A 24443-nucleotide genomic window follows, 5' to 3' on the forward strand; every position below is an offset into this window, starting at 1 on the left:
AAGCATGGCTACATGTAATTCAAAGGGCATGCTTGCTATTGTGCTGACTGATTTATGTAACACGATTGGCCATCACAAATTTCTGGAGTAATGCACTCAATGATTCAAATAACCAAATAATATGATTCAATCAATTGTTACAATATCTGGGAAATAAAAAATGAATGTTTTTGGCCAAAAAAGAAAAAGAAAAAGAAAGTTCCATTTTCATCCATAGGACTAGATTATACTGGGCAAACATAGCGAATTGCGTTTAATAATTGATGCTATAATCTTAAAGAGGCAAGGCAAGCAAATTGCTTAAGGGTTATTTAATCTGGGTCCCCCTTAAGCATCCCATATTTAGATTTACATTTCTAAGAATAGGATACTAGATTATAAAATCCATCATTTTTTTGACTGATAGCCCATGGAGGAATGTGATTCGAGGAATGAGATACTAGCTAGCTAGTACTAAACTAGGGTAATGATATTTAGCATTTCAATGCTGGATGGAATTTCCAGGAAAATCATATTCTTGTGTTAGATTATATATCCATTTTCATGGGAGAACATCACCGATTCTACGCAAAGAGATTCAAACTTTAAATTTGGAAAAATTATGGAGACAAAACCTTCTTTCTTTCTTTTTTTGTGGAATTTTACAAATATTATTATTATATTACGGTATTACCCTTGAGCTTCGACGGGAATGTGAATTTAATCCTTGAACTTTTGATCTGAATTATTAATTCCTTCGACTTTGAGATTGTCACAAATCAAAAATTCTGTTAATATTTTATTAAATTCTAACCATTCTCCCATTAGAAAAATAAATAAATTAATAAAAAAAATACTTAACGATTCTTATCATGTGATCTATACATGGTAAAAATGACAGTTTCAAAATTATCGATATGTGCCGCAGAACCACATACACATAAAGTAAATATATCCGTTAATCTTTAATTGAAAATATTGATTTCAAAAAAATGAAAATAATTTGTCACTACTTTAAATTTTAGAGGTTGATTCAAGGACTACGTCGTTACTCATGTTAATGTTCAAGGATGTTATTTGTATAGACTTTCTTGTTTTGGGGATTAAAATTCATCCCAGTGTCTTATGCAAACTTTACAGTGGATTTTTAAAAATTTTGACCCTTTATTGGTAAATTAGTGGTTTATATTTTACTAAGTCATCAACGTCAAGCAAACATGAAACATTTATAATTTTATATTCTTACAAACAAAAAACATTTATATCATCATTATGAATATAAATCATTTGTATATTTTTTGTGTTCCATCAATCACAACTTGTTATGTATTTGATCGACTTTTTTATAAAACAACTAAGGTTTAAAATGGGAAAAAAAAAAAATCAAATACTTAACAAGTTGCGATTGATAGAATATGAAGTGGAACACAAAAAGTGGTATATAAAATTTTTATTCCATTATTTTGACATCTATTTGAATAATTGATTATATGATATAAAAAATAATAATCAAAACCATTTTAAGAATTGTAAAGTATTATTACCTTAGAGATTCCCTATATTGAAGAACACTCGCAAACAAGAGTTATTCAAACCCACCCAAATCAACTGCAAATCTAACAACGCTTTATTGGGAAGGTGACGGATGTGTAAACAGTTTTGGGGATTGGGAAGTCTTTGTGTAGCTAGGTTTTAACTAAACTCCTCCGAGTTCATAAAAAAAAAATTAGATTCCCCTTAGGAATCTTCACAGTTCACATACACACAAAAAGGCAAAAACAAAAAAGAGATGCAAGAAATTGGGCATCATATTCTCAAATTATCTGGGAATGTGGTTCCTATGGTCATACAATTTCTTAGATTTTTTTTTTTTTTTTTAAATTTAAATAAAATACATCAATCAAATTTTACCAATGAAGTATTTGGATTTTGGAAATGACCTTAGGAATATTTCTTGTGAGCTGCTAATCTATGGAACACATGAGGAACAAATAATATTTTTTCTTTATTCCAAAGGACATTTCAAAATTTCTATGTTAATTAAGAATCTCCAAACAATTTATTTTCCTGTTTCTATAATTAGCACGAAGAATTGCATAAATTGTCTTACAGAAGAACCATCTCTGAACTCTCTCTCTCTCTCTTGCTCTCTCTCCTCACTGGCAGCCCTCTTGTGTGTTTGAAGTTCCAATTGTTAGAGCTCAACAAGTTCAAAGGTTTTTGTTTTTCTGGTTCATGGAAATCCATTATGGGCTTCATTTTTTTTTTTTTCTTTTAATGCCTTGAATATAAAGTTTCATTAATTTATATTTTTTGGAATGCTAAATTCTTACTGATGTGACTTTCTTCCATTCCCTCCTTTTTATTTTTGGCTGGCCTGCATCCATTCCTAGAAATAATGAAGTTACCGAATGATGTTTCATATAATGTACTATTATTTGACTTGTGAAGTGTGACCATCATACAACACCAATCATGTGATATATCTGAGTGAATTTTGGCTATTTTGACTTCCCAAATTGGATTTGTTATTATTTATGAATATTGCTATTTTATCTGAAGAGATTTCTGGAAATAGAATCTGGGCTCTGAATTTGGGAGGGAGTATTAACAATAAATTAATAAAAGTACTTCAATTAACTGGGAAAAGAACATGAACAGTTCAATGGCAATTATGTTTAAAAGCAGAACTTTCAATCTATCAAAAAAAAAACTAATGCTGGAGTTTTACTGTCAGAATAATGTTATCTATCATGCGCTAATAATTGTAAATTGTTTAAACACTAAAGTTTTATTGCTTGTAAATGTTGTTTAGATGGTCATTTGAAAGTACTATTACATAAACAACCTGGCTAACAAGGCTAGTTTTTTGAACTATGATACAACTGCACAGGTCCTCTTTTGGAGAAACATTTTCATGGCCAGCAATGATGCAAAAGGGAAAGGGCCATTTCAGGAAGGCCGAGTAAATCGTACACCTCAAGCAAGTATGACTGATGCTCCAAAGAGAAGTTATCAGCTTTGCAGAAGTGATCCCCTTACTGATTCTGTTTTTAGGGGGACAAGTAACGTTGAACCAAGTCCTTCTTCTACATCTGATTTTTGGGAATCACATCATACTTTAATGCTAGTAGCCATAGTCTTGGTTATCTACTTAGTACTAGGAACCGTATGCTTCTACCTCCTTGAGCCCCAGATGATGGGACACAAAACAAATGGACTTGTTGATGCACTCTACTTCTGCATTGTAACAATGGCCACTGTTGGATATGGAGATATTGTGCCCAATACTGTCCTTAGCAAGATATTCGTCTGTTTTTTTGCCTTCACGGGAATGGCCTTGGTTGTGCTAGGCCTGTCCAAAGCAGCAGACTCTTTCGTGAAGAAGCAGGGAGACATGCTAGTAAATGCTTTACATACGGATCAAAATGCCAGAGCAGCTGATACTAACAAGTATGAAAAGCATTATAAACGAGTGAAATGCAAGTGTTTATTGGTCTTTATCTTTGTTTTGATGCTCATGATTGCTGGGACAACCGTCCTAGCTACCGTGGAGAAATTGGACCTTATTGATGCATTTTATTGTGTTTGTGTAACCATCACAACATTGGGATATGGAGATAAGAGCTTCAAAACTAAAGGAGGGCGTATTTTTGCAGTGTTTTGGATATTGGCAAGTACTATTTCTCTGGCTCAGTTTTTAGCCTACATTACTGAGCTATTTGCTCAAAAAGCACAAAGTAAATTGGTCAAGCGGGTTCTTTGCCGGAAATTGACACATCGAGATCTGGAGGAAGCAGATCTTGATAAAAATAAATCTTTAGAGCAAGTTTTTTTCCCCCTAAGCTCTCTTATTTATGTGCGCAACTTATTATCTCATTGTATGGATTTCTTTTGCTTAGTTTAACTTTCTTGTTTTTCCCTTTTTTTTGTCCGTAGTATTGCTGAGTTCATCCTACTTAAGCTCAAACAGATGGAGAAGATTAGTGAAGATGATATTGCACCTATAAGGGAGGAGTTTGGAAATTATGATGTTGATAAGTCAAACTCCTTAACTACATCTGATATTCTGCAATCAACTCAAGCAGGGAAGTGACTTTACCCATGTGAAAGTGGCTACCTTCTTCTGCACTTGTGAATTAGATAAAAATTGTGAAGCATCCCAAAGATAGCTACTTAAAAGTGTGTAAGATCAATCATCAATGTCATCATGTTTTTAATATACGGCTGTAGCAAGTTCCTCAACATGTAATTATATATAGGTTTGATAAACTAGGTCCTTTCAGAACATGTGGATATATATCTCTTCCTTTGGAAAGAATATGGTTGTAAATTATTCTATGTAAAAAAGATTAAATAAAGACAATGTTATCAATATGCTGTCTGATTTGTGTCATACAAGGGTCATCTGCTTCTCTTTCTTTTCTCTTAAATTCTAAGTCTATGCTATAGATTGTTTTAGGTCTTTTTTTTTTTTTTTTTTTTGATGAACTGCAAATCTTATTGTTTTAGGTCTAATTAAACTCATCTCGGATCTAAATATGTATAACATGTGCTTCTTGTTCATGTTTCCAATGAGAAACTAGGGAAAAAAATTCCAAAAATGTACTCTTCATGTGTCTTTTTGTTGATCGTGTTTAATTTTTGTTGATTGTGTTTAAATAGTTCAATTTTTTAAGTGGACATTATTTAATAAGTTGTATTTGAAATTAAAGTGTACTTTCATAAATTTTCAAACTTCCCTCCGTAGTCTAACTTAAGTATATTTTATGATAATTGACTAATTTTTTGGGCATCACAAAATGGAGGTTGTAACACGCACAAGATATAAATCACAGTTTCAAGGAAAGAATTAGATAAGTTACTAAAATTCTATCAATTTACTTTTCTAGGAAGAGCATATTTTATAATAGATTCATCATTTGGGTCATCACAAAGTTAAATAAATTAACAAAAAGAGGCAGAGAAGTACTACAAGTTGCTTAAAAGTACAATGAAGAAAACTACAGGTTCACATCAAAAAAAGAAAAGAAAAATTACAAGTAGTTTTATCTAATTCTGTAGGCCAAGCCTTGTTTACAGGACTGGGCTCGAGCATAAAAACAAAGCCAGAATCCATGGGCCTATATGTTAGAACATAATAGCTTAGTTAAAGCCTGGTCCAGTCCAGTTACTGTAAGTTTCTTTAAAAAACCTTCTCTTCTCTCTCCGTTTGTGTGTTAAAAATACTTAGCATTCTCCACAAAAAAAAAAAAAAAAAAGAAAAGAAAAGAAAAGCCTTCATCTGCCGGCATTGCATCAATATGGATCAAATATTCCCTTGGATCATTGACAAGCTGAAAGCCACTAATGTTGATAGTTTATTTTCACTGACTAATTGTAATTGAAAATAAAATAAATAAAAATAGATACCTATAAAATTGGGTTTTGCACAGCTATTAAGTGATGGTAAGATATGTGGTAGAACCATTAACAAACTGTGTTTTTTTTTTTTTTTTTAAGAATCCGCATTGTGTAAATATATAATTGACAGGCTGACAGCTACTAACTAAGGGTTCTTTTTGTGATAGTTTATTTTCATTGAGTAATTGTAATTGAAAATAAAATAAATAAAAATACATACCTAAAAAATTGGGTTATGCACAACTATTAAGTGAGGTTAAGATATGTGGTAGAACATTTACAAATTGTGTATTTTTATTTTTTAAGATTCCACATTGTGTAAATTTATAATTGAAAAACACTAACAGAAGGTTTATTTGTGTCAAAATTAAAGTTCAAGGGTTGATTACTCAAATAATAAAAATACAATTATACAAGGACTAAATTGACACTCATGCTAAAGTTCAAGAGTGATTTATAAATGTCCTTAAAAAAAACAAAACAAAACAAAATCCTCCAAAATTCCTATGGTAACGTTATTAACAATTTATCATACATAAGTAATAGGACACCACAAACATAGGGTACTATAAAGGATACTATTACCACTGAACTATTACTTGAATTCATCTAAGTAAAATATTTAGTGATGAATAATTAAGATTTTAAGAATTGTACAATGCCCTCTCAAAAACAAATAAGAATTATACAGTAAATTTTCCTTAAAAACTCTCTATACAGAACATTTTTTTTTTTTTTTAAGTTACTCAAACCCACCCAATGCGACAACAAATCTAACCCATTCTCCCAATTATACTTAAGGGTTGGAAGGGTGAGGGATGGGTAAACCACTTTGGGGATTGGGAAATTTTTGTGTAGCTAGGTTTTAACAAGAATTCCATAGCCGGGAAATCTCTCTACACACATCAAAAGATATATATATATATATATATATATATATATGTAAGGTTGAATTTATTCAACCATCTAATTGGCTTTATTCCGTGCCAAATTTGCTTGTATTTCAGCATTTAGTAACCCTGTATTTAGGTGGGATTGTTGTAAGGGTAGTGAGTGAGATAGTGTGAAGATTGCTCAAGAGTGTGCAAGAAAACAGAGTGTCGCGGCTGGGACTCGCGGCTGGACTCACGGCTTCAACCCGCCAGAAGATGCACACGTGCCAAGCATGCTGGAAGATGAACAGTCATGCTAGCTGGAGCACTACAGGACAAAACAGGACAACTGGCCATACGGTTAACTCGCGACTGGAACTCGCGACTTAGTCAAGCCGCGAGGTCAAGCCGCGAGCCACCCCTGTTTTGGAAAAACCTGACGTTTCGCATTCCACTCCTCTTCAGTATAAATACCCTTTTAACCCACGATTGAAAGAGAGCTTCCAGAGAGAATTTTGAGAGAGAAACCCTAAAGAAAAACCAGATTGTTTCACCCACAATCTCTACCTTAGAGTCTCATCAAAATCCCTCACTCTCTTCCTCTCCATTGTCAAATCCTTGAGAGGCCATTATACCAAACCTGGTTCTCACCATTATCATCTCTGTGAGACAGACGTTTGGAGTTCTGGGAAGCAGTTAGGAAGGAGCCAATATTCATTGGTTGATGCTACGGTGTAGTAGCGGAATCCGGAAAGCTAGAAAAGAAAAAGGTTCGGCGCAACCTCGTTGGAGCAAGAAGCTTGGAGGGCTTAGGTGCATTGGGTAGATTAGGCTTGGAGGGTCTATTGCTGTCCTTGTATCCCAACTGTATTTTCTAGTGGATTGATTACCGCTTGGAGGGCGGCGGAGAGGTTTTTCGCCGAGGTCTTCGGTTTCCTCTTCGATAACATATCTGGTGTTATCTCTATGTTTGCATCTTCCTTCCTCTCTATCTCTGCCTTTACATTATCTGCTATGGTTTATTTTGTTGTGGCTTAGATAGTTGTTTGAAAGTTCAAAAACGTGTACAAAAACACTTTTGAACGTTTAGACCCCCAAAAACCAACTTAACCAACCCAAGCAATATGTCAAACAACTAGTGTGCGGAAACTTAACATATGCTATAATATGGAATTGATTAAACAACTATCTAAGCCACAACAAAATAAACCACAGCAGATAATGTAAAGGCAGAGATAGAGAGGAAGGAAGATGCAAACATAGAGATAACACCAGATATGTTATCGAAGAGGAAACCGAAGACCTCGGCGAAAAACCTCTCCGCCGCCCTCCAAGCGGTAATCAATCCACTAGAAAATACAGTTGGGATACAAGGACAGCAATAGACCCTCCAAGCCTAATCTACCCAATGCACCTAAGCCCTCCAAGCTTCTTGCTCCAACGAGGTTGCGCCGAACCTTTTTCTTTTCTAGCTTTCCGGATTCCGCTACTACACCGTAGCATCAACCAATGAATATTGGCTCCTTCCTAACTGCTTCCCAGAACTCCAAACGTCTGTCTCACAGAGATGATAATGGTGAGAACCAGGTTTGGTATAATGGCCTCTCAAGGATTTGACAATGGAGAGGAAGAGAGTGAGGGATTTTGATGAGACTCTAAGGTAGAGATTGTGGGTGAAACAATCTGGTTTTTCTTTAGGGTTTCTCTCTCAAAATTCTCTCTGGAAGCTCTCTTTCAATCGTGGGTTAAAAGGGTATTTATACTGAAGAGGAGTGGAATGCGAAACGTCAGGTTTTTCCAAAACAGGGGTGGCTCGCGGCTTGACCTCGCGGCTTGACTAAGTCGCGAGTTCTAGTCGCGAGTTAACCGTATGGCCAGTTGTCCTGTTTTGTCCTGTAGTGCTCCAGCTAGCATGACTGTTCATCTTCCAGCATGCTTGGCACGTGTGCATCTTCTGGCGGGTTGAAGCCGCGAGTCCAGTCGCAAGTCCCAGCCGCGACACTCTGTTTTCTTGCACACTCTTGAGCAATCTTCACACTATCTCACTCACTACCCTTACAACAATCCCACCTAAATACAGGGTTACTAAATGTTGAATTACAAGCAAATTTGGCACGGAATAAAGCCAATTAGATGGTTGAATAAATTCAACCTTACAATCTCCCCCTTTGGCTATTCCGTGACAAAACCCTAAAACAGACTCTAGACTTAACATGTGAGTTGGGAACAGTTGATCAAAACTCACTCACACCTAATTCTAGAAGCTGTGAAGCACTTGAATCATATGAACATAAACTCCTGAAACGCAACAATACACCATGATCATTGTAAGCAGAAAATTATAAATGCATATGAAACAGGCAATATGAGATCAAGCAAAGATGGAGTTAATAAACAAACCATGGCTTGATCAACCAAGTGAACACCACAAGGTAGTGATCACAGTGTTCATTCACACTTGGAATGAACACAAGGACATATAAGTTAACAAGCACAAAGCAAGACACTTGCATGTTCAACACTCAACCAATGCATAGCTCACATGGCATATGCATCTAGGAACAATCCTACAAGGGCACAAGAGTGACAGTACATAAACCAAAATGCAGAACATTTAGATTAAAGTACTGATTTCAACATAGCATAAAGGCTGCACTTAAGCATGGTACATACCACAAGGCCTACAAACTATGCATAAAACAATAACCCTAAAAGCTTACAAAAGCACATGGGTACAAAGCACATTATATTGAATAAAAACTTAAACAATATAAACTAAAAGTGCTTAAAGTTTCTCCCCTTCAAAATGATGAGAAGCTGAGATGCACTTGGAACATATATACTTGTAACCTGAAACACTTGCACAAAACACATTAGACCCTCAAGGTAAAGCAAGTAATAAAGAACAAGTATAATATAGCAAGTATAGAAATGGCTATAATGATCACATAGCAAAGCAAATGATCATCTGAACATGCATTCAATGAAGCATAATAGCATAGGGATATATGCATGTCCAAAGCACAAACATGATGCAATGAGAACAACAAAGCATAACTCAAAGCACCATAAAGCCAACAAGATAACAAGAAAACAAATAGAACAAGGTTTTCTAGTTAACACAATGTCTTCTCCCCCTTGGTATATGCATCTCCCCTATGGAATATCTCTCCCCCTACAAATGTGCATGAGAAATAGAATTTCTCCCCCTAAGGATGTGCACAAGAGTCATATAGAAAAGAAAAAATACTCCGAAACATTCTCTAGAGTATACTCTCCCCCTTTTTGTCAGGAATAGACAAAGGGTCAAGAAGAAACGAGGGCAAGAGATGAAGGTATGAACAATGCTAATGATGCATGAGGGGTGCAAGATGAATGAGAAAATGAAACTCAAACCTAAGACAAAGTAACATGCTACAAAGCATAAGGTAAGCATGACATGCTAGGATGAAGAAATAAGGTAAAGACCAATGCATGACAAGGGTAACAAAAGTGTGTGCAAGAGGTGGCTAAGTGCAATGCATGACCAATGCATGAAAAATGCACATGTGGGGCAAAGTGTGCAAAATACACAACTAATGAACTAAACATGTTCCTAATGAGGAAACATGAGAAACCCCAAAGTTTGGTACTCATCGGAGTCCAAACAAGCGAGAAAATGTCTAAGAGGCATTTTATCAAACACCTAGCATGCACACTATGAACAAAAATGTGAAACAATGCATGAACATCATGAAATCCACCCTTAATACATGTTCTTACTGCCACAAGGGGCCAACAACCAATGCATATCAACAAAAGAAACCAATCCCATGAAGAAAATTGACAAAAAATAAGTTTTCCCAACCCCTATAATGAAAATCCCAACCAAGAGCACAAAACTCTCCAAAACATAATCTAAGGATCAAAATCAATGAAAAGAGTTTATAATTACCTTAGAGATGTTAATGGATTGAAAAAACCATTCAAATTGGTTGGGTTTTGATGTAAAAATATTGAAAGAGGGGTTTTAGAGAGGATGGGAGAGGTTTAAAACAAGTTTCCCACGAAAAAGCTCTTTAAAAAGCTGATTCTGGGCGACTCGCGACTGGCGAGTCGCGAGCCAAGTCGCGAGTGAGCCGCGAAACCTCTCTGTCTGAGCTCGCGGCTTAGACTCGCGGCTTGCAAGCCGCCAAACCGACCAGCCAAAACTGGCAGCTTGCTGGCAGCTCACGCAAGTAGCCAAAATGAGTGGCCAAAAAATCTGACACTTGTTTTTCAAACCAGAACATGTTTAAACATTGAAAAACAAAGTAAGCACTAAACATAAACTCAAAGAGTGATAAAAATCACTTCCAAAAACATATAAAATGATCAAAAATCTTTTTGGATTGAACCATATATGATTGAGCACACACGCATCACATTTAGACAAGTACAATCTAACAAATGAATAAGACATTCATTGAACATAAGGCAAGTGTGTTATGTGTGTGTATCAAATGTGGAATAGTCCTTAGTCTAGAATGAAGCTTCAATGATCAATTCAATCAAGTCATACACAACTAGTACTAAGTCAAGTGGTATATCTCAATTATAGAAGTGAACATATATGACCTCCCACAAGAAAATGATTACATAAGATTGAAGCTTTTCATTTGGCTTCTTACAATTCATATCATTTGATCATTTTGAATCAATACAACTCATTTTGAGCAATACATCTCATTTTTGAAATTGATGCCTGAAATTTTTGATATTTCAATTTGATGAACAAGCCTTTGGCTTTTTGGGCATCATACATTTTCATATAAGTCGCTTTCCCTTTTTCCTAGTCGAATACTAGTATGTGCGACGGCTTTTGCAGCTCATTATCTCTTTTCATTTTGAGATTTACATTTATTGAGCTCTTTAAGCAATAAAGATAAAAGAGTGGGAAGAGATATAAGCACAAGTCTACGCATGTATCAAACCAACATGACTATTGACAAATCATTCATGACAAGCTTGAAGATCGATTTACAACAATCACACAAAGATGTCAAGATTTTTCCCACAAAGATATAAGTGTAAAAATAACAAGCTAAGCTCGAAAATGCACAAAGCCATTTGTACAAAGGTACAAGGCCAAACTCACATGTGATATGTGCTCAAACATATACGATCAAACTTTTTGAATTTTTCACTTTTTATGTGGTTTTGGATTTTTACTCACACAAAATAGAAACATAAAAGTAAGATCAAAAACGAAACAATGCATACAAATAAATGCAAGATGCAGAAAATGCATGAAGATATGACATATAATGCATGAAGGGTCCTACAAAGATCGAAAGAATTAGATCAAGGACCAAAAGAGCAAAAGCTCAACCATAGGAACCCTTCCTCATCCAAACGGAACGATTGTTTGGAATGAGTGTCTCAAGAGAAGCGAGACGAGGGTTGGAAGAATGAGAACCGGAGATGCACATAATCAAGGAGTTAAGAGCATTAAACATTTTCTTTAACAACATGTTATTTTCACTCAAATCCAGTTTACTCTTTTTAGCACAACTTCCAAAAAGCTCAAGTTTCTCTTTTCTTTTGATTCTCTTAAGAGCTTGAAACTTAGAGCAATGAGGTCTTAGATGACCAAAGGCACCACAATGGTGACAAATAATGTGTTTAGGTCCACTAGGCTTTTTGGGAATGGATCTAGCAACATGGTTTTGTTCCCTCTTCAACTTATGACATTGAGGTCTTATATGACCAATCACACCACAATGGTGGCAAGTTGGAACAAACTTAGATCCATCCAAAGCCTTAGGTTGAGACCTAAACGAAGGCTTTGACTTAACAGCCTTTCTCTCCACCTTTTGATTTCTTTTATGTGGAGGAATGTACACCGATTTGTCATTTAAGGTAGAACACACACTAGGCACAAACTCGGGTACCACAACATGATTGCAACAAACATTATCATCCTTTTTAACAATAGGTTCAGCAATCAAACACTTGGCATGCATCTTAAGAGATTCATTTTCACATTTAAGATCATCAACAAGTTTGTTAGACAAAACAAGTTTAGCATCCAAGTCCATATTCAAACATTCAAACTCTTTCAGCTTTTCAAGAGAAATTTCAGCAAGTTTTTTATATTTCTCAACCAATTTGTTGGATTCATTGAGCTTAGCAATCAAATCATCATTTTCACAAAATAACTTGCTCAAATTCTTTTGAAACTTCTTAGCATTTTTCTTGAAGAGTTTGTCAACAACACCCATAGATTCAAATAACATGTCATCACACTTATGAGGATTAACACTCATAGAGGTATTTTCACAAACACGTGGCATGTTACATTCATCACCAACCAAATCATGCAAAGAGTCATACAAAGCACAATCCATGGCAAATAAACACAAGGGGTCAAGGATCACACTTAGGTATTTAAACCACAACAAGTGTACCCGCTCTGATACCAATTGAAAGTTCAAAAACGTGTACAAAAACACTTTTGAACGTTTAGACCCCCAAAAACCAACTTAACCAACCCAAGCAATATGTCAAACAACTAGTGTGCGGAAACTTAACATATGCTATAATATGGAATTGATTAAACAACTATCTAAGCCACAACAAAATAAACCACAGCAGATAATGTAAAGGCAGAGATAGAGAGGAAGGAAGATGCAACCATAGAGATAACACCAGATATGTTATCGAAGAGGAAACCGAAGACCTCGGCGAAAAACCTCTCCGCCGCCCTCCAAGCGGTAATCAATCCACTAGAAAATACAGTTGGGATACAAGGACAGCAATAGACCCTCCAAGCCTAATCTACCCAATGCACCTAAGCCCTCCAAACTATGCATAAACTATATATATATATATATATATATTTTTTTTTTTTTTTAAATTTTAAATAAAGAATATAGAAGAAACAATCTCATACACGTACTCATATAGGCATCATATTCTCAAAATATGTGGGAATGTGGTTCCCGTGGGCATCCAATGTCTTAAATGGATTTTTATGAAAATTTGAATCAAATACATCGAGTTTGGCTTACTTTCAGTACTTTTTAAACTGGACATATTATTTTGTTTTAAATATACAATGACAAGTGGTAATTGGTTTTAATCTTCATATTTTATTTAGTTAGTGGGTGATATGGCTATCTTTGATTAAATTAAAAGGAGAATATTTTTTAAAAAGTATTAGAAGTAAGCCAAACTTAAACACATCAATCAAAAATTTATCAATGAAATTTTTAGAAGATCTTAGGATTCCATGAACTAATTATTCCTTGGTGTTTCCTTTTCTAGTGAGCTGCTAATCTATGGGACATACAAGGAACACGTACTGTTTTTACGTTTCTTTATTCTAAAGGAAATTACACTACTTCTATGTTAATTAAAGAATCTCCAGGCTTTTCCCCCCCTTTTTTCTGTTTGTATAGCACCAAGAAATATTATATAAACTGTCTTCCAAGTTCCAACACAAACATCTTTGAACTCTCTCCCTTGCTCTCTTTCTCCATTGGTAGGCCTCTTGTGTGTTGAGCTTCCAATTGTTAGACCTCAATACAAGTATAAAGTTTTTCTTTTCTTTTCTTTTTAATTTATTGAATATAAATTTTCATTAATTTATATTTTGTTGAATGCTAAATTCTTACGGGTTTGGTTTACCTCCAGTACTTTTTTAACTAGAGATTTTCTTTTGTTTTAAATACACAATAACAAGTGGTGGTGGGTTTTAATCTTTACATTTTATTTAGTTAGTGAGTGATGTGGCAGTTTCTCATTAAAACAAAAGGAGATTCCAGTTAAAAAAGTACTAGAGGTAAGCCAAACTCAATTCTTGCTGATATAATTTGCTTTCATTCCCTCCTCATTTTTGTTTTTGGCTGACCTGCATCCATTCCTAGAAACAATGTGGTTACAGCAAAATGTTTCATATCATGTTGTATTTTTTTGAAATGTGAAGTATGACCATTCTACAGGACCAATAATGTGATATAGGGAGGAATTTGGGCACTTTTGACTTCCCAAGTTGGATTTGTTATTATATATGAACATTGCTATTTTTTTAATCTGAAGATGCCACTATTTTCCCCTTTAAAGGAGAAATTATATTGTAATTAGACATCATTATCTTAAGAGGTTTCTGGAAATAGAATCTGGGCCCTGAGTTTGTTAAGGATTGTTAACAATAAATTAATTAAATTACTTCAATACTGGGAAAAGAACATGAACAGTTTAATAACAATAGCTGAACATTTAATCTAATACAAAAAAAAAAAAAAAAATGTTGTAGTTTAGTTTCAGAAAAATGTTATCCATCATGGACTTGTGGGCCGCGCTAGAACTATTCCAGGGGTTCAAATAAACCCCTGACTTGAGAAAAAGAAAAAAAAAAATTATATATATAATATTTTTTTTGGGTGGAAATACCTTTTTCGTCCCTATAATTTGATCATATTCTTATTTTGGCTCCTACTTTTTTATTTTATCACTTTTAGTCCATAGATGAAAAAAGTGTTCTATTTTGGTCTCTACCATTACTCATGTAACAAAAATATCCTACTTAGTAAATGGAGTGCACTATTGACACACTAAATGCTAATGTGACCATTAAAATAATAGTAATAATAAATGTCATATCATCCACGTCAACCTCTAACTTAAAAAAAAAAAATTTATCAATTTAAAAAAAAAAACATAATTAAAAAAATGGTGGAATTTAGATCTGAGTGTGTTTTTGTTTGTACTCGTTTCTTTTTCTTCTCCAGATCTCTTTCTCTTAGTTTCTTCGCCTCCCATTCTTTCTTCTTCTTCTTTTTTCTTTCTTTTTCTTCTTTCTTCTTCTTTCTCTTCCCAGATCACTATTTCTCCATCCTCCTCTTAGTTATTTTCTTCTCTCTCTTTTTTTTTTTCTTTTTTTTTTCTTCTTTCTTCTTTCTTCTTTTTTCTTTCTTCTTCTTCTTCTTCTTCTTCTTCTTCTTCTCTCTCTCTCTCTCTCTCTCTCTCTCTCTCTCTCTCTCTCTCTCGCGGTAGAACCCCATGGTTTCTTTCTTTCATTCTTCCAAATTGTTGGTATGGCGTGGGTCCTCGACTAGCGATGGAGTAATGTGGGATCGGCAGTGTTTGCAGGTGGTGGGTCAATTTTTTGGCTGTGTGTAGGGTGTGGTGTGGCTTTCCAAGTAGATGTGAAGCCCATTTGGGATTGAATGCAAATCCTCTCCCTCCTCACTTTCTCATCTCACTCTCTCTCCATCTTGGGGTTGAATCTAAAGCTGATCTTGGGTTTGTTGTATTTGTATAAGGGAATTTGTTGGGTTTGTGAAAAATGTTTAGATCTGGCATAAAAAAATTTGGTTGGTTGCTGATCTTTTTTTTTTTTTTTGGTGAAATTGAAAACTTTTTTTAGTTACCAAGAAAATGGATAGTAAAATGTTATTTTCTTTTAACTATCAATGTAGAGGTGACAAAATTGGACACGACTCGTGAACTCGACACGAAATTAATAGGTTATGAATTAAGACTTAATGGGTTCGTGTCATATTTGGGTTGACATGACTGACCCGTTTAGTAAACGAGTTGGGTTAGTGTTCAACATATAGAACTCGTTTGGCCCGTGTGACCTGTTTAATTAAATAACATTTACCAATATATCCTACAAACTTTAGGTATATAAACTTATTAGTTGTTGTGATTTATTTTTTTTGACATATTGTGATTGATTATTTGTGATATTGGGATATATTTTAGTTTTGAATGGTTATTTTTGATGCAGTTACTTGTTAATTCTGAATTTTATATTAAAAGTACTTATTTATTTTTTTTCATAAATTTTTTTTTTTTTCATTTTGATAAAATTTGATAAATAGATCGATACAATTGACTCTTTTAATAAATGGGTCGTGTTAAGATTAAAGAATCTTGACTCGTTTAATAAACATGTCGAGTTAGTGTTGACTTATATAGTCAGATACTCATAAGTTAACACAACACGAACCCGACACGTGAACATGAATTGCCACCCCTATGTCAATGAGTTTTGATGTGTTTAGTTATAAATAAAGTACAAGAAAGACAAAGAAAAAAAAAATGATTGATTTACTAAGAATATGAAAAACATAAACATGACCAATTCTGTTTTGGAGAAGAACACAAAGAAGATGAACATGTTCTTCTGAAAAATAATGAAATGAATAAAGAAATTTAATTTATTTTATTTTAAAAAATTGAAATTTAGAATTTTATCCTAATTGTTTTATTTGATGTGGCTTTAAAAAAAAATTAAATTGTTGACATGGCATTTTTAAAATGCCAAATAAATTTTATTATTATTATTATTTTGATGGCCACATCAACATTTAAGTTGAGTATGGCATTGGCTAAAAAATACAGTTTTTTTTACTATTTAACTTATTTTTGCTACTATTCATGGATCTCATTGCACTTTTTGGTACTATTGATGGATTTCATTGTACTATTTTAATTAGTTTTTAACTTTATCTAGAGTATTTTTAACAAAATGTTTTTAGTTTCAGCTAAAGAAGTTGTTTCCAAATGGACTCTTAGTGTGCCAACAATGCATTCTATTTGCCACGTAAGATATTTCTATTAAATAAGTAACAGTAAGGATCAAAATGGAACGCTTTTTTCATTTAAGGACTAAAAGAGGTAAAATAAAAAAGTAGGAACCAAAACGAGAATATGGTCAAAATGTAGGGACAAAAAAGGTATTTTTGCCTTGTTTTTTATAAGCTTAATTTACCATTAAAAATATTATTGCATAGCCTGACTTAAATCTTGCATACTCTAATCATATATCGGCTTAATCTAAAATCAAATAACAACACAAATCACATATCTCTCTTTAATGAATCTCATCTCATCTTTCTTCTCTATTTGACTATCCCGGTATCTCCTGACTTTAAGAGTAAAGAGTGAATATTTGTGAGTTGTGAGTGTCTCTCTTTTTATTATAAAATTATATCATAAATGTGTGTAATTGAGTGTGTCTCTAATATGTGTGTTATTATTTTATTATTATTATGTTATTTGTGTGAATTGTGATGTATGTGAATATATATGTTCATGTATGGTATAAATATAATATAAGTTTATATAATTTAATAATTAGAAAATATAGAAGGTTTGTTATATGCGTGCATACTGTTAACATGTTATAATAATTTTTGTAATAAAGTTAGTGATTGTTTAAGAATTTGATTGGTTAAATAGACACTTAGTGTATTATTTATGTATAGATGAGTGTGATCATGTGGGTTAATAATTGGCAAAATTTGCTGAATAGTAGCTTTTTAGAAAAAAATTTGGTATATAGCATGCGTTTGAAACTATTCTGTAAGTTGGACTGTTTTTGGAACTCGAGTTTAGCAAACTTGAGTTTGCTAAACTCGAGTTCCAAAAACAGTCCAACTTGCAAAATAGTTTCATCAGTGTGCTGGTTTCCCAAAATTTCTCTAAAATCATTATATTTGGCAAATTTTGCCTTAATAATTAATACAATACAAGTGAGTTCAGTTTTGTCATTTAGTTTAAAATGTTTTATAAAAACAATGAGAAGTAGAAAATGGAATTTGCATAAAAATAAAAAAGATATATAAACTTAACAAAATAAAGTGGTCACTCTTACCCACATTGACAATAGATAATGATAAATGATAATAAACTATCATGTAACGATTTCAAAATATGAGAACTTGTAAAAGAAAATTGTAAATTTCATGACTTTGTGATTTTATTTGTCGATAACTAAGTTCGATATATTTAAATTATCTTTACTTAAATTTTGTTTAGTTAAATTTCTTAATGACCCCTGAAAAATATTCCTAGAGCTGCTTAAACACACAAATTTTATTGCTTGTAAATGTTGTTTAATGTAGATTTTGAAAGAACTAGTACATAAATACCTTAGCTAACACGGCTAGTTTTTCAACTCTTATTCAACTGCACAGGTCCTTAAACATCTTCATGGCTAGCGACGACGCAAAAGGGAAAGGTCCATTACAGGCAAGCTTGGTAAATCCTACACCTCAAACAAGTATGATAGATGCGTCAACACAAAGAAGTGATCCCGTCACCGGTTCTGTTTCTAGGGGTACAAGTAACACTGATCCAAGTCCTTCTACATTTCATTTACGGAAATCACACCATACTTTAATGCTTGTAGCCATAGTCTTCGCTATCTACTTAGTACTAGGAACCGTGTGCTTCTACCTGCTCGAGCCCCAGATGATGGGACACAAAACAAATGGACTTGTTGATGCACTCTACTTCTGCATTGTAACAATGGCCACTGTTGGATATGGAGACATTGTGCCTAATACTGTCCTTAGTAAGATATTCGTCTGTTTTTTCGCCTTCACGGGAATGGCTTTGGTTGCACTAGGCCTGTCCAAAGCAGCAGACTCTTTTATGAAGAAGCAGGGAGACATGCTAGTAAATGCTTTACATACGGATCAAAATGACAGAGCAGCTGATATTAAAAAGTATGAAAAGCTTTATAAAGGAGTGGAATGCAAGTGTTTATTGGTCTTTATCTTTATTTTGATGCTCATGATTGCTGGGACAACCGTCCTAGCTACCGTGGAGAAATTGGACCTTATTGATGCATTTTATTGTGTTTGTGTAACCATCACAACATTGGGATATGGAGATAAGAGCTTCAAAACTAAAGGAGGGCGTATTTTTGCGGTGTTTTGGATTTTGGCAAGTACTATTTCTTTGGCTCAGTTTTTAGCCTACATTACTGAGCTATTTGCTCAAAAAGCACAAAGGAAATTGGTCAAGCAGGCTCTTAGCCGGAAATTGACACATGTAGATCTGGAGGAAGCAGATCTTGATAAAAATAAATCTTTAGAGTAAGTTTTTTCCCCCCTAAGCTCCCTTATTTATGTGTGCAACTTATTATCTCATCGTATGGATTTCTTTTGCTTAGTTTAACTTACTTGTTTTTCCCTTTTTTTTGTCCATAGTCTTGCTGAGTTCATCCTACTTAAGCTCAAACAGATGGAGAAGATTAGTGAAGATGATATTGCACCTATAAAGGAGGAGTTTAGAAATTATGATCTTGATAAGTCAAACACCATAACTGCATCTGATCTTCTGCAATCAACTCAAGCATAGAAGTGACTTTACCCATGTGAAAGTGGCTACCTTCTTCTGCACTTGTGAATTAGATAAAAGTTGTGAAGCATCCCAAAGATAGCTACTTAAAAGGGTGTAAGATCAATCATCAATGTCATCATGTTTTTAATATACGGCTGTAACAAGTTCCTCAACATGTAAGTTATATATAGATTTGATAAACTAGGTCCTTTCAGAACATGTGGATATATATCTCTTCCTTTGGAAAGAATATGGTTGTAAAGTATTTTATGTAAAAAGGATTAAATAAAGACAATGTTATCAATATGCTGTCTGATTTGTGTCATACAAGGGTCATCTGCTTCTCTTTCTTTGCTCTTAAATTCTAAGTCTATGCTACAGATTGTTTTAGGTCTAATAAATTTTTTTTTTTTGATGAACTGCAAATCTTATTGTTTTAGGTCTAATTAATTAAACTCGTTTCAGATCTAAATATGTATAACATGTGCTTCTTTTCCATGTTTCCAATGAGAACCTAGGAAAAAAAATCCATAAATGTACTCTTTGTGTGCGTTTGGCATTAGCTTAAAAAGTTAGTTTTTTTTACTATTCAACTTATTTTTGGTACTATTCATAGGTCCTATTGTACTATTTCAACTACTTTTTAACTTTATATACAGTACTTTCAGCAAAAAATTTTCAATTTTATCTAAATAAATTGTTCTCAAACAGACACAAATTCATGTCTCTTTTTGTTGATCATGTTTAAATACTTCAATTTTTTAAGTGGAGATCATTTAATAGGCTATATTTTAAATTAAAGTGTACTCTCATAAAATTTCAAACTATCCCCTGTAGTCTAAATTAAATATATTTTATGATAATTGGCTCATTTTTTGGGCATTACAAAATGGAAGTTGTAACATGCACAAATATATATAACAATTTCAAGGTAAGAATTAAATAAGTTACTAAAATTCTATCAATTTACTTTTCTAGGAAGAGCATATTTTACCATAATAGATTCATCATTTGGGTCATTACAAAGTGAAATAAATTAACAAAAAGAGGCAGAGAAGTACTACAAGTTGCTTAAAAGTACAATGAAGAAAACTACAGGTTCACATCAAAAAAAGAGAAAAAAAAAATTACAAGTAGTTTTATCTAATTCTGTAGGCCAAGCCTTATTTACAGGACTGGGCTCTAGCATAAAAATTAAGCCAGAATCCATGGGCCTATATGTTATAACATAATAGCTTAGTTAAAGTCTGGCTCAGTCCAGTCACTGTAAGTTTTTTTTTAAAAAAACTATGTCTCTTCTCTCTGTGTGTGTTAAAAATATTTAGTATTCTCAATTGAAAAAAAAAAAAAAATCCTAATCATGAGTTGGACTAGGCCAGGACTTGATTGCTAAGGTAAAAAAAAAAAAAAAAAAAAAAAAAAAAAAAAAAAAAAAAGAGAGAAAGGCCCTTGGTCTACCGGCATTGCATCGGCATTGCATCAATATGGATCAAATATTCCCTTGGATCATTGACAGGCTGAAAGCTACTAATGTTGATAGTTTATTTTCATTGACTAATTGTAATTGAAAATAAAATAAATAAAAATACATACCTAAAAAATTGGGTTATTCACAGCTATTAAGTGAGGGTAAGATATGTGGTAGAACCATTTACAAAATGTTTTTTTTTTTTTTTTTGGTTTAAGAATCCGCATTGTGTAAATTTATAATTGAAAAATATTAACAAAAAGGTTTAATTTGTCACAAAATTAAAGTTCAAGGGTTGATTATTGAAATAAATAATACAAGGACTAAATTGACACTCATGCTAAAGTCCAAGAGTGATTTGTAAATGGCCTTAAAAAAATCAGAATCCTTGAAAATTCTTATGGTAGCATTATCACCAATTTACCATACATATATGATAGAACACAAATATAGGGCACTGCAAAGAATATCATTACCACTAAACTATTACTTAAATTCATCTAAGCAAAACATTTATTGATGAATAATTAAGATTTTAAGAATTGTACAATAACCTCTCAAAAACATATAATAATTATTCAGTGGATTTATCTTAAAAATTTTCCATGCAAAACACTTTTAAATGTTATTCATACCCACGCAAATCAACAACAAATCTAACCCATTCTCCCAATTATACTTAGGGGTTGGGAGGGTGAGGGATGGGTAAACCACTCTGGGGATAGGGAAGTCTTTATGTAGGTTCTAAGTAGAATCCCATAGCCGGGAAATCTCTCTACATGTCACATCAAAAGATTTTTTTTTTTTTTTTTTTTTTCTTTTGAAGATAGAAGAAACAACCTCATAGACATAGTCATATGGGCATCATATTCTCAAAATATGTGGGAATGTGGTTCCTATGTGCATTCAATGTCTTAAATGGATTTCCATGAAAATTTGAATCAAACTAATCAATCAAAATGTTTATGAAAATTTTAGAGATGAACTTAGAATATTGTGAACTAATTATTCTTTGGTGTTTCCTTTTCTAGTGAGCTGCTAATCTATGGTCCTATGGAACATATGAGGAACACGTACTGTTTTTGCTTTTTACTTTTCTTTATTCTAAAGGAAATTGCACTACTTCTATGTTAATTAAAGAATCTCCAAGCTTTTTTCCCCCCTTTTTTCTGTTTTTATAGCACCAAGAAATATTACATAAACTGTCTTCAAGCACAAACATCTTTGAACTCTCTCCCTTTCTCTCTTTCTTCACTGATAGGCCTCTTGAGTGTTGAGCTTCCAATTGTTAGACCTCAATACAAGTACAAAGTTTGTTATTTTTAATTTTTAATCTATTGAATATAAAGTTTCATTAATTTATATTTTGTTGAATGCTAAATTCTTGCTGATATAATTTACTTTCATTCCCTCCTCTACTTTTTTTTTTTTTTTTTTTGGGGTGGCCTGCATCCATTCCTAGAAACAATGTGGTTACAGAAAAATGTTTCATATCATGTTGCATCTTTTTGGAATGCGAAATGTGACCATTCTACAGGACCAATCATGTGATATGGGAGAAATTTGGGCACTTTTGACTTCCCAAATTGGATTTGTTATTATTTATGAATATTGCTATTTTTTTTTTCTGAAGCTGCCACTTTTTCCCCCCTTTAAAAGAGAAATTATATTGTATTTAGATATCATTATTTTAAGAGGTTTCTGGAAATAGAATCTGGGCCCTGAGTTTGTGAAGGATTATTAACAATAAATTAATTAAAGTACTTCAATACTGGGAAAAGAACATGAACAGTTATAGCAATTTTGTTATTAGTTAAAAAGCTGAACTTTTAATCTATAACCAAAAAAAAACTGTTGTAGTTTTACTGTCAGAAAAATGTTATCTATCATGGACTGATAAGTGTGCAGTGTTTAAAGTTAAACACACAAATTTTATGCTTGTAAATGTTGTTTAATGTAGATTTTGAAAGAACTAATACATAAACACCCTGGCTAACATGGCTACAACTGCACAGGTCCTTAAACATCTTCATGGCTAGCAATGACGCAAAAGGGAAAGGTCCATTACTGGCAAGCTTAGTAAATCCTACACCTCAAACAAGTATGACAGATGCGCCAACACATAGAAGTGATCCCCTCACAGGTTCTGTTTCTAGGGGGACAGGTAACAATGATCCAAGTCCTCGTTCTACATCTAATTCAAGGAAATCAAACCAAACTTTAAAGTTAGTAGCCTTAGTCTTGGCTGTCTACCTAGGACTAGGAACCGTATGCTTCTACCTACTTGAGCCCCAGATGACGGGACACAAAACAAATGAAATTATTGATGCAGTCTACTTCTGCATTGTAACAATGGCCACTGTTGGATATGGAGACATTGTGCCTAATAGTGTCCTTAGTAAGCTAATCGTCTGTGTTTTCGCCTTCGCGGGAATGGCTCTGGTTGCACTAGGCCTGACCAAAGCAGTAGACTATTTTATGAAGAAGCAGGCAGACTTGCTAATAAATGCTTTACATATGGATCAAAACTCCAGTGAAGCCAAGTATGAAAAGAATTATAAAGGAGTGAAATACAAGTGCTTAGTGGTCATTATCATTATTTTGATGCTCATGATTGTTGGGACAGCCGTCCTAGCTACTGTGGAGAAATTGGACCTTATTGATGCGTTTTATTGTGTTAGTGTGACCATAACAACATTGGGATATGGAGATAAGAGCTTCAAAACTGAACGAGGGCGTATTTTTGCAGTGTTTTGGATATTGACAAGTACCATTTTTGTGGCTCAGTTTTTATGCTACATAACTGAGCTACATGTTCAAAGAGGACAAAGGGAATTGGTCAAGCAGGTACTAAGCCAGAAGATAACAAATAAAGATCTGGAGGCAGCAGATCTTGATAAAGATAAATCAGTAGAGTAAGTTGGGTGCTTTTATTTTTTTGTTGAACCTATGCTCTCTTATTTATGTGTGCAACTTATTATCTCATTGTATTGATTGCTTTGCTTGGTTTAACTTACTTGTTCCTCCTTTTTGTCCATAGGCTTGCTGAGTTCATTGTAGATAGGCTTAAAAAGATGGAGAAGATTAGTGAAGATGATATTGCAGATATAAAGAAGGAGTTTGGAAAACGTGATGTTAATAAGTCAAACACCTTAACTGAATCTGATCTTCCTCAATCAACTCAAGCAGAGAATTGACTTTACTCTGGTGAAAATGGCGAATTTTCTGCACTAGTGAATAAAATAAAAATTGTGAATCATCCCATGAGAGCTACGCAAGTATGTAAGATCAATAATCTATGTCATGTTTTTCTATACCTGGCTGTAACAAGTTGCTCAACATGTAATTTATATATAGATTTGCAAAACTAGGTCCTTTCAGAACATGTGGATATATATCTCTTCCTTTGTAAATAATATGGATGTAAAGTATTTTATATAAAAAAAAGATGAAACAAAGACAATGTTATCAATATTCTGACTGATTTGTGTCATACAAGGGCCATTTGCTGCTGCTTTTTTTTTCTTTGGCTAAATAACCAAGAAAAGGAAGGGAGGATGAGATCCATAAGCTCAATCCAAAAAGAATACTAGGGTCATTTTTTATGATTGTTGAAC

At 33.5% G+C, this 24443-nt stretch overlaps 3 protein-coding genes across 4 annotated transcripts; all 3 read left to right on the top strand.

Moving 5' to 3' along the window:
* Nucleotides 1–1997: 1997 nt before the first annotated feature.
* LOC126694345 (two-pore potassium channel 1-like) lies at nucleotides 1998–19662 on the top strand. Of its 2 annotated transcripts, XR_007645742.1 has the most exons (4): nucleotides 1998–2195; nucleotides 2873–3804; nucleotides 3919–4241; nucleotides 19550–19662. XR_007645742.1 is itself a non-coding variant. In XM_050390578.1 (3 exons), the coding sequence occupies exons 2-3, from the start codon at nucleotides 2897–2899 to the stop codon at nucleotides 4073–4075; spliced, it is 1065 nt and encodes a 354-aa protein (XP_050246535.1). In that variant the 5' UTR covers nucleotides 1998–2195; nucleotides 2873–2896; the 3' UTR covers nucleotides 4076–4354. The 2 variants fall into 2 exon arrangements, 1 of the variants encoding a protein (XP_050246535.1); XM_050390578.1 differs by lacking the exon at nucleotides 19550–19662 and having other exon boundaries at nucleotides 3919–4354.
* On the top strand, nucleotides 13778–24303 carry LOC126694347 (two-pore potassium channel 1-like). Its single transcript, XM_050390581.1, has 3 exons — nucleotides 13778–13805; nucleotides 22842–23741; nucleotides 23867–24303. Exons 2-3 carry the CDS (start codon nucleotides 22858–22860, stop codon nucleotides 24021–24023), a joined length of 1041 nt encoding a protein of 346 aa, XP_050246538.1. The 5' UTR covers nucleotides 13778–13805; nucleotides 22842–22857; the 3' UTR covers nucleotides 24024–24303.
* On the top strand, nucleotides 18215–19526 carry LOC126694348 (two-pore potassium channel 1-like). Its single transcript, XM_050390582.1, has 2 exons — nucleotides 18215–19111; nucleotides 19226–19526. The coding sequence occupies exons 1-2, from the start codon at nucleotides 18222–18224 to the stop codon at nucleotides 19374–19376; spliced, it is 1041 nt and encodes a 346-aa protein (XP_050246539.1). The 5' UTR covers nucleotides 18215–18221; the 3' UTR covers nucleotides 19377–19526.
* Nucleotides 24304–24443: the final 140 nt, after the last annotated feature.

Source organism: Quercus robur, chromosome 8, assembly GCF_932294415.1.
Source record: "Quercus robur chromosome 8, dhQueRobu3.1, whole genome shotgun sequence".
Lineage (NCBI taxonomy): Eukaryota > Viridiplantae > Streptophyta > Magnoliopsida > Fagales > Fagaceae > Quercus > Quercus robur.

Excerpts from the sequence above, each read along its gene's own strand:
- LOC126694345 (XM_050390578.1), top strand. The coding sequence starts at position 2,897 with ATGGCCAGCAATGATGCAAAAGGGAAAGGGCCATTTCAGGAAGGCCGA. Across the intron at positions 3,805-3,918 it reads GATAAAAATAAATCTTTAGA|TATTGCTGAGTTCATCCTAC; the intron begins GCAAGTTTTTTT and ends TTTTGTCCGTAG.
- LOC126694348 (XM_050390582.1), top strand. The coding sequence starts at position 18,222 with ATGGCTAGCGACGACGCAAAAGGGAAAGGTCCATTACAGGCAAGCTTG. Across the intron at positions 19,112-19,225 it reads GATAAAAATAAATCTTTAGA|TCTTGCTGAGTTCATCCTAC; the intron begins GTAAGTTTTTTC and ends TTTTGTCCATAG.
- LOC126694347 (XM_050390581.1), top strand. The coding sequence starts at position 22,858 with ATGGCTAGCAATGACGCAAAAGGGAAAGGTCCATTACTGGCAAGCTTA. Across the intron at positions 23,742-23,866 it reads GATAAAGATAAATCAGTAGA|GCTTGCTGAGTTCATTGTAG; the intron begins GTAAGTTGGGTG and ends TTTTGTCCATAG.